We start from the raw sequence: 10358 nt of genomic DNA, 5'->3' as shown, positions 1-10358 counted from the left end.
ATGGGGGGTGAGGGGTGAGATCAGTTAAGTCTTCCCTGCTCCCCCACTCCAAACCTCACAGTCCCCCAGCAGTCACCAGGTAAAGGCTGACTCACTTATTCACTGTAGCATCCTAGGAGGCCAAGAGGTGACCCAACCCCTAGGACAGAAGGTAAAGAAGGCAGGGTGTCAGCCCTAGGGTGAGAGGCTCTGGGGGTCTTTTAAGGGGGTACCTAGGCCTATGTCCCCTTCTGTGTGAGGTCTGAGTTTGACAAACATGCAGAAAAACAGCCTGGCCAGCAGGCCAGGTTTGCCAGCTGGGGTTTTTGTGACCAAGCAGACCACCACCAAGGCCTGATCAGGCCTCTAACCGCAGCACCTGCTCATCCCTCTTCCTGCTCCCAGGCTACTGCCCCCTTAGAAAGGGACCAAATCCTGGACAGGCAGGCATGGTGACTGAGCAGGTGGTGCTGGGGGGCTAGAGCCCTCCTAGCCCTCCCTCTCCAAGAGCCTAAATGAGGAAACTCAGTCTTATCTTCCACCCACACACCCAGTTCCCCCTCTTTCCAAGTCCTTCCATGGCCTTGCAGGGAGTGCCAAGGACAACAGAATTTTCCTCTAACACTTCTACCTCCACCTCCACCTCCCGCTCTCCTCGACCTGTGGGTGTGAGCACTCTCCCTCACCCCAAAATCACAACCGAACATTGCTGTTATAAAGGCCCTGATCTCATTGAGTGACTGAAAATAGGGAAGACACAGGCCTGAGTCCAGACTCGAGTTTCAAAAGCAGACCTCATGGCTCTGTTCTTTCCTATGTTCCCCAGTTTTTGAGCCCCCTCCCCTTCCTGCCCTATCCTTCTCTTCCCCTCACATTTTCTTGCCTCTCTTTGTTTTCCATTTCTCAAATCTTTGTATTTCGCCCTCAGACTGCCATCCAGACTGAGGAGGTAGGAAGAAGAGGTCAGTCACTCACTAACCCTCTGATGGTAGCAGGAGTCAGGCTCCAAGAGGAGGCCTGGCCTTAGGACAAAGGACACAGTCTAAGCTAGGACATAGCAAGGAAGAGGGCCTGGGTACCACGAGGCACCTGGTGGCATATGGAGAGGCCAGCCATCTCCTGAACTCTTGGCCTGACCAGCCCCCATCTTACTTTCTCCTAGAGCCAGATCTGCCTGCCAGTCTCTGTAGAAGCTCTGGGCCAGACCTAAATCTGGGAGATGAAAATTCAAGAGCCAGTCTCACAGTCCCCTCCTACCCCAGAACAGCCAAGGGGGCACAGACCGCCTCTATCCCTAACTTTCTGCATAATCATGGGCAAGTCACCTCCAGTCTTTGAGCCTCTACCCCTGGCCTCCAGAGCGAAGATTCTAGGAAAGCAAGTGTGTGAAGCACCCTCTACTCAGCAAGATCTCAACAAAGTTTAGTCCCTCTGCAGCACCTGAAATGGTCTAGAACTGGGAAGACAGGAGGTGAGCCACCTGATACTTGGAATGTTCAAGTCAGAGCTCCATATCCATTTAATGGAGATTGTTTCATGGAGAGTTAACAGGGCTAGGACTAGGGTGGGGCAGGAGAGGCACCAAGGGGGCACAGTTTAAGGAAGCTCCTCTCTTGCCTCACCTTGTCCTGGCCCTGAGAGACAGGACAGCAGTTCCAAAAGGCTGGTCATGGCTCCCAAACTGGACCATCCTCAAGCTAGCTGAGCACTGGGCCTCCCACATGAAGGCAGGCTCTAAATGTAGGCATGACTCCTATGAACACTCTCTGAACCTTGGGAAGAGGAGGAAGCACAAACTCTGGGTCTCCGTAGGCCCATGTCCTACTCCCCCATACCCACACCCATTGTTTACCCTCTTCACCCCCTCCCTCAGCCTGGATTCCTCCTTTTTCCTCTCCTTCCTCCTCTCCTGCTATGATTCTATCAGGACCCAATAGGAAATCTGAAACCCCCTGCCTCCTTCCCTCCCTCCCTTCAAACCTCCCTCTGATGGCAGATGTAGGGCAGCCTTTTATTCTCTGGCCTGTTTATTCTGTGAGGCCATGGTGGACATTCTGGGAGGGCCTTACACCATGAACTTGCAGGAGTCCAGTTCTGACCACCACGGGAGCCTGCGGCCCATCCAACTTGACCTTGGGCCCAAAACAAAGGCCGTTTGCATGCCTCCCCAGGACAGGGAGCTCCCAACATGGCCTGGTCCATTTAGCCCAGATCTATTCCTCTGATATCTACTGCCCTTTCCTAAGCATCTACTGTGTGCCAGGCCTGTGCCAGGCCTGTGCCAGGCACTGGGGATACAGGAACGTAGCACAAAGACCTTCCCTTGTAGAGCTTATGTTCCAGTGAAGGAGACCAGCAGTTTGCAAATACATGAAGGAATGTGGGTACAGGTGGTGATGAGCACCATGAAGAAACTAAGGCAGGGTAGAGAATGTGAGAGAACATTACAGATGTAGTCAGAGCAGGCCTCTTTGAGAAGGTAACATCTGAGTAAAGACATGATGAAATGAGAAAGTTGACTAGGAGGGAAGAAAAATGTCCTAGGCAGAAGGCCCTGAGGTGGGTGCAAGCTTAGTGTGATATCAAAACAGTGAGGCTACTGTGATTGTAGCAGGGCAGGGTGGGGGGGGGGCAGAGAGATGGAGGTCAGAGAGGCAGCCAGGGATCTGGGATTCTAATTCAGGTTTGTCTGTCACCTGAGCGAAGGACACCAGTTCTCCAGGGAACGGGCAGGAAAAGGATTTGCAAATTGTCCCATGCAGTGCAGATCACAAAGGTTGCATAACTGGGAAGAATGGAAAACAGTATAAAGCAGCACCACCACACAGAAGGACATGAGGCATAGCCTGTGGGACCCCCAGGATGTTCCACCTCTGCCTGCTTGATGGAGGGTACAGGGCAGGAATGGGGCGCTCACTCAACATTCCAGGGAGCTGGAGTTGTACCATGCCTGCCATCCATCCCTGCTGCTCCCACCAGTGCCTCCTTGCTCATCCTGAGGACTCAGGTCAGCAGGTTTGCATGTCCTCAGCAGGTTATGTATGCAACACGGGCACAGGCTGCCCTTTGTGCACTCAGGGCTGCCCCAGGGGTGTAATTGTGTGCCGGCTCTTCCTGGAATGGGATGGGACCTCTAGATGGACAAGGAAACTAAGATTCAGAGGGCGGGCATGTACCCAAGGTCCCACAGCTGCCAACTGGAGAATCTGGGACTCAGATCCAGGCCCACCAACCTCAGAGTATTGCCAGGGACAGGAGCCCCAACTTCAGCTTCATTCTGTCTGACTTGCTGTCACAACTTGCCTCAGGTCAGGAAGTGTGTACAGAAGAGGCAACACAAAGCTCGTTAAGGCTCAGCTCTGGCACTCCTCTTAGAAAGCCTTCCTAATCACCATTAGAGGTTTCAACTGGGAGCTCCTCAAAGCCAAGCCAAAGCCTGAACCAACCCTGTGATCCCAGTAGCCCTCGGTATAGGGCTGAACACAGAGAGGATTAGAGTTAAGGGTGGTATGGACTACCAGCCACCACCTCACTGCTCTGCTGGTCTCTGGCCATCTGAGTCCTACTGCTTCAGCTCTCACTAAGCCTCACTTTTCTTGTCTGCTTTCTGAACATGTCGTACTATTTAATGCTACCATACATTTGCCCAGGCTATTCCCTCTGCCAAGAATACCCTTCCCACTACCCTTTGTCCACCTGGCAACCTCCTATTTCTCCTCTAAAACTTTCTTTGATGTCATCTTCTCAGATCTTTCCCTTATCTGTGCCACTCCATACACCAGCTCCCAATTACATGGATCAAGGGACCCTGACCATGGCTGGTTATACAAGATGCCAGTGAGCATCAAATCAGATATCTTGTCCTAGGTATGGGCTTGAGGCACTTATTATTCTGGCAGCTGAAAAACAACCCGTGGGCCTGATGCAATAGCAATTTTGGGGGTGGATAGTCCTCTACGGTTGAGCAATTGTTCTCGTGTAAGTAGTACTGCTATGCATTTTTTTTTAAATATAAATTATATAATTTATATATTTCTCCCTTTTGGATTGTTTCCCTGTGGCCTGTTTTAAACCTGAAGTAGATGTGTGGGTCAAAGGCATCATGCTCTTTTAGAGCCACCAGGCTACTCCCTGGAAAAGACAAACCCCTTTACAATCACCCATGCAATGTGTCTCATTTCCTCATAGCATCACTAGCACTGGGTTTTACTGTTTTTAATTACTTTTGGTTGCTTTGTTTAGTCCCAAGAGTAGTGTGACTGGAACTTCCAAGGTGCTTTAATTTGCATTTCCAAGGCTGCCTTGGGGTGTTTTGTAAAGGGAACCATCAACTGTGGCCACTCAGCAACACTGTGCTTCTTAGCAGCTTCTCTGTCTGAGAAACAATCCCTGCAGGGCCTGGCTTCCCTGCAGCTTCTCATAGGTCTCCAGCTCCTTTACCCCTTCAGCTACCCCTGGGCCCGGGCCACCCAGGTTGGGCGGCAGGGGGACTGTGGTGAGTCAGGTGTCTTGAGGCCTCTGTTCCTCATCTGTACTCTGGGCAAGGAGATTACAAAGGCATTTGTAAGGTTCCTTCCAGCTCTAGTCTCTTTTATCTTTAAAGACAGTAGGCCTGCTCCTCAGGGGTAAAGTAGGTGGAGGGACAAGGAGCTTCCCACTGGCCTTGCCAGCCCAAGCAGACCCAGAATCACCAAATGGTGGATGCGCAGAACTTGGAACCATAGCCTAGAACATCTCGGAAACTTCCAACACAGACTCCTTGGATAACCACTGCTAATATTTGTTTAGGAGTTCCTAGTTAAGTGCTCTAAATGATAATATCTACTGGCATCGGTTGAGGGCCGACTATGTGCCATGCACTGCTTGCTCTCTTGACCTAAATGAGCTCATCTGATGGCCACAAGTCTAAGAAGCTGGTTCTATTATTATTCCCAGTACACTGATGAGAATCTGAAGGTTAGAGAGGTTAAGCCACTTGTCTATGGCCACACAACCATAGGGGCTGAATTTGAAGACCTCTGGACCACCAGCCTTCCAGTTGCAGAAAGATGGGGACCCTGAAGCGCTGGGAGGGGCAGGCCTGAAGTGTGACTGTGATGGACAGGCTCGCTAATAGCTAGGATATCAGTTGGGAGATGGGGGGCTTGAGCAGGGTTCCAGGTCAGAGTGGGCCTCTCCAAGCCACAAACTCTCCCAGGTGGAATGGAACCCCACATTGCCCTACCTCCCACCAAACCGCAAACCCAGCGTGGGAATCACACACTTGAAAACAGCCTCCAAGACTCCTTTTCCCAGGAGTCCCTTATGCCCATTTCTAGGGCTCTCTCCTCCCCTGACATAATCCCCTCTGTGGGGCTGCGTGGGACATGGGTCTCACATGTATGCAGTCCCAGTCAGTTCCTGGGCCCAAAGGGCACAGCCACAGGGCCTACTGCTGGCAGTAGACGAAGCCAGAGACACTTCCTAAGGCCAGCGCAGCCATTACCACCTAGGCTGCACCTGCTGGTGGGGGAAAGTCCAGATCTGCCCGGAGGTGACCCCTGCCTAGGGCTGACCAGGTCACTTAGGATGTTTGTGTCCAACGAGGTGAACATTGGGCAGGAGGTAACACTCAGCCACATGACTGCCTGCTGTTTTGGACCCACTCCCATCATGCTTCTCTCTGTTCCCCCAACCCTGTCTGCTTAGAGGCATCAGGGGCCTCAAAGGCAGCAAATCTTATAGCCTCCACCTCCTGCTTTCTAGGGGAGGCCCCTGAAGTTCAGAGAGGGCAGGGTACTTTCCCTACGAAAAACAGCAATGCATAGTCACCACGAGAGGGTTTTCTGCTTTCTGCTGCCCTAGGTTGGGCAGGCCAGATACCAAGAGGTAGACAAAAATGTATGGGAAGGGAAACATGTCTGATAGGAGAGGTCTCTCTTAGGCTGTACCCCTGAGGTGCTGTGGACACGGGGGCACAGGAAGAAGGGCACCATACCAGAGCAGAGTGTGTCTGGAGCATGGGGAGTGCTTGAGGGGTAGGTTCTGGATGGAGAAGAAATGTCACAGGAGGGGCAGGTCTGGCAAGCCTTGGGGGTCTTGAATGCCGTGTTGAGACAGGGAACTTTATCTTGGGGACACTGAGGAGCCATGAGTGGTCTGGGAACTGAGGAGTTATGTGCCTGGATCTGGGAGCTGGGCCGTAGGCAGTCTCAAGCTATGTTTTCTAAGGAGGGTCCGTGCTTGCTGGGACCAGGGAGGGAACTGGGCACAAGATACTGTGGGGAGAGGCATAGGATGGCAGTGTGGCCTCAAATGTGTCCCTACCACCAGGACTGGCATGGACCCAGAAAATAGCCAGACACACATGGGCTGGAACCTGGGAGGCAAATCTCCTCCATATTGATTTAGACACCTTGGAAGGGATCCCAGGGCCAAGAGAGCTGGAGAAAGCACTACCAAGAGGGGGTGGGGGAGGTGAGATCAGGAAGGCTGCCTGAGTTTGGGGTATGACAGACAAAGAGTAAACGTGGAAGTATCCAGGCAGAGGAGAGAATGAGCTATGCCAGCAAAGGCTTTAGGCAAACCAGAGCCCTCAGGTGACCCCCTCAACCAGACCCACCCCCATGGTAGATGAGGAGGCTCTGACCAGAATTCCATCTCCATTTGCCACTTCTGTACTTAGAAGCATGTACAAGATCTGATAAATTAATCGGTGGGGAGGAGAAGCCTACCACGGGTTTAACAATCATTCCAAACATGCGCAACAGGATTGCTATCAATTTCCCTCTGCCCTTGGCCTCTGGATACTCCAAAGCACAGAGCAAGAAAGGAGGTTCAGAGAGAAGACAGCTCATCGGAGGCCATTGTACACTGCAGCCAGGGCAGTGCCTTCACCCACGGAATCCAGGATTCTGTGCTGGCAGCTCCACCCCAAGAATGTTCACATGACAGAGGGCTTGGCCAGGAGGGCAGGAGGGAGGGCATGCAGCAGGGCCAGCAGGGTAGGGTTGAGGGCCTGCAGCTGACTCCCTGGTGCCAGTCCTCAGTCTCATGACTCCAAAGCTGCTCTGGGCTGGGAGGGATAGGTGGCCTCCTGGCCTCTGACCCCTCTGTGACCTACTCCCAGGCTCCGGCATAGCTCCAAGTGGAGCAGCCGCCTGGGTTCCCTGCTCCATTCCCCTAACCTCACTCTTAAGACCTCAGGGGTTAAGAACTAAGAGTGTGGGCTCTGGAGCCCACAGTCTGGGTCTAAATACAGGCTCTGCCATGTTCTGGCTGTGTGAACTTAGGCAAGTTACTTAACCTCTCTGTGCCTCATCTGTAAGATAAAGATCTTAAGTCTATCCACTTGGGGTTGTTGGGAGGACTCAATGGTCGGCACAGTGCCTGGCATACAGTAAGTGTTCAATTAGTTCCCTATTCCTGATGTGATCCTCCACCCCAGCTGCCAGGGGAAACTTCTGACATGTAACCCAAGCATGGTGATGCCCTGATCCAACCCCTCCCCAAGACTCCCTACTGACTCCCAGATTTGGTCCAGCACCACCTCCTGACATCTGAGGCCCATGTCCTGGCATTGCCTGGCCCATTTCTCAGCTGTTGTTCCTCTCAGGGAACTTGGACACCCCCCAAGTCACATTTGTGAACCTGCACAGCTCCCCAGCTCTGAGGGCAGAGTAAAACCTCAGAAGTACCAGCCTTAGACTAGCAATTCCTCTCCCAGAGCCTCAGCCTATCTATGAAACTAGAAACTAAACAAGGATACGAGAAGAAAATAAGCTAGATGTCCATCAACAAGGACCAGAATCGGGTGGATAAGCCAGAAAATCTGATTGTTGTCTGGCTGTTGACATGGAACAAAGCAGGTTACAATGGACCCTATTCTAATTTATAAAAGTATAGATTAGTGGTTGCCTGGGGCTGGGATGAACTGGGGAGCACTTGTAAATAGGCATGAGGGATATTATTAAAGTAATGAAAATGTTCTACAACTGGTGATGCTCGCCCAACTTGGTAAATTTACCAAAATTCATTGAATTGTATACTTACAATGGGTATATCTCATGGTAGGTAAATTATACCTCAATAAAGGTGCTTTTAAAAAGAAGATCAAGAGTGTACAGCCATTCCAAAAAAAATATGTACATACACATGGGAAATAATCCCCCACATAATTAACAAAGATTATCTGTGGGTGGTGGGCTTAAGGAAGATTTTCTTTGTTTTGCTCACCTGCATTTTCAAGTTTTTCTACAATGCAAAGAGATTAATTGTGTAATTGGGGGAAAGAACAGAAAGTCTAAATAAAAAGCAAGAAATCCTCTGCTGCAGTGGGCAAACTTCATGGCCTCCTAGCAAGAGGCCTCATTGGTTCCATTTTTCTCACAGATTAGAGGTGGGGCCTAGTCAATAGCTGTCCATTGGTGGGGGGAATGTTTCTATAAATGAGACAACAAGAAAGGTCAGTGCCAGATCTATATCCAGATACACCCACTTTGATTTGATTGTCCCAACTACCCTGGGAAGGTGAAAGGGCTTGCACGGAATGGCCTAGTAGGTCAGTAGTGTGCAGATTCAAGTCCTGACCCCTAAAGCCCAGGTCTGCGCCACTTGTTCATGGTGCCTACCAGGCTCTACCTATTCTGAGCTCTTGGCCCAAGTTTCCCCATCAACCAAGTGGCAACTTTGCCAGTGTTGCCAAATCTGCACAGCAACCATAGAGGGCAATTTGCTAGAGCATTGGTTTGCACAGCCTACAAAGTGAAAAAAACAGCCTCATAAGGGTACCGACTGCACCGTGGTCCCCAAACCCCTTCTCCGTATAACAACCAGCATGTGTTGCTTTAAAAGATGTAAATAAGCTGGCGTCGCGCAGCTTGTCCTTCCCTGGAGGACAAGGCCAGGTGATCTTTTGGCCCACCTTCCTAACTTCACCTCCTGTCCGCCGGGAAAACATCTTTCCCAGCCAGTCCCAAGGCTGACTCTTGGGTCCCAACTCCCAGATTTAGGTCTTGCCCCACCACTGTACCCAAAGTAGCCCCACCTCTACTCCATCCCAAGATGTAACTAAATATCCGTCTGGGGGTTTCCTTGGGGATTTTGGTGCTCCCAAGAAGGGGAGAAGCTCCGGTCTGCCTGTGAACTCCCGGACAGAGCCTGGTATTCAGAAGATGCTGAAGCGACGCAGGTCTTGGACCTGGACAGCCAGACTCTGGAGGGAGGGGAGGAAGGACGCGCTGCGCCTCCTGCACGGAAATGAACTCTCAGGCCTGAGGGAACGACCGTGAGTAACCCCGCGCTAACGTCATCGCTTGGGCAGGGGCGGGGCCTCAGCAACCCCCGTGTCCCAAGCTCCCGCCACAGCATCTACGCGGCTGAGGACTCACCGGCCGCGCGGCGCGGGGCGCGGGGCCCGGACCTGAACCTCCGAGGGACCCGGCACGGCGCGGCCCGAGACGCCAGGGCGGGCGCAAGGAGGCTCCGCGCGGACTGGATACCGAGGCTCGCATTGCCCAGTCCAGAGACCAAGGGAAGCCCTGCGCGCACAGCACAGAGCCGGAGCCCCTGACGCACCTTCTATGTCAGTCAGCAGCGCTGCATCCAGGTCGCACGGCTCAGCCAACGCCTGCCCCAAGGCTGCCTCGGTGAAGGGCATCTCGTCCATGGCGTAGTAGCCTCCTCCCGGCCGCCCGCCGGCGCGCACGGACTTTCGCAGAGAGCGCTGCGTCCGCCGGCCCGCGCCAGTAGCTGCGGTCGCTCAGCGCGTTCGCGTCCCTCCCTGGCCTCGGTGGCAGCCCGGCGCTCGCAAAAAGTTCCTCGGAAACTGGGTTCCCCTGCCGCCGCTGAGCGTGGCGCGCGGAGTGGGGGCGGGGCCCTGCACGGAAGGCCCCGCCTTTTGGTAGACGGCCCCACCCCACCCTTGAGAGCGGTGACCCAGCTCCCGGATCGCTCCGCAAACCTACCCCTCCACCAGAGTCTCCTCCAGTCATTCATTTCATCCAGCTTCATGCACAGCTGCCTTTGGTCCATTGCTACCGGAGCTCGGGCAGGCTATAGCTTCTCTCTGGGCCTCAGTTTCCCCAGCACCAAGCAGAGGTGCTGAGTAAAAGCCCCAGGATTGGGCCCGTCCCAGAGGTCTCTGGACTTGGAGGGGTGTCCTGACGAACGTCATATTTAGATCTGGCTTTTAGAACAAGACAGACCCATCTCAGTTATAACTCTAATATCTGCTGTGTGGCCTCAGGTCAAATTACATCACTATTCTGTCTTAGTTTCCTCAGCTATAAGAAGCCTAATGATGCCTCTCCACAGGTGGGCTGGGATGTTAGTGATGATATATGGAGGAGGGCTGGGGCTGTGAGATCAGCCTGCCCCGACTCCGTCTCAGATCAGATTAT

The 10358-nt window shown here is 52.8% G+C and overlaps 1 protein-coding gene across 3 annotated transcripts in view; it reads right to left on the bottom strand.

Annotated features, from left to right (window-relative positions):
* SREBF1 (sterol regulatory element binding transcription factor 1) overlaps window positions 1-10109 on the bottom strand; it is a 20918-nt gene extending 10809 nt beyond the window's left edge. Inside the window, exons 1-3 of one of the 3 annotated variants that reach the window (XM_011359092.2) lie at window positions 9535-10109; window positions 3684-3695; window positions 2851-2859 (exon numbers count right to left, since the gene is read on the bottom strand). In XM_011359092.2, coding sequence (XP_011357394.1) covers window positions 2851-2859; window positions 3684-3695; window positions 9535-9625 — 112 coding nt within the window. In that variant the 5' untranslated portion in view covers window positions 9626-10109. The remainder of the gene's footprint in view (window positions 1-2850; window positions 2860-3683; window positions 3696-9534) is intronic. The other 2 variants (XM_011359090.2, XM_011359088.2) reach the window with 2 other exon arrangements.
* Between the last annotated feature and the right edge of the window lie 249 nt (window positions 10110-10358).

The sequence above is a fragment of the Pteropus vampyrus genome, unplaced genomic scaffold, assembly GCF_000151845.1.
Source record: "Pteropus vampyrus isolate Shadow unplaced genomic scaffold, Pvam_2.0 Scaffold44, whole genome shotgun sequence".
In the NCBI taxonomy this organism is placed as follows: Eukaryota; Metazoa; Chordata; class Mammalia; order Chiroptera; family Pteropodidae; genus Pteropus; species Pteropus vampyrus.
The sequence above is the reverse complement of the archived record's forward strand: the minus strand, read 5'-3'. Positions and strand labels throughout refer to the sequence as shown.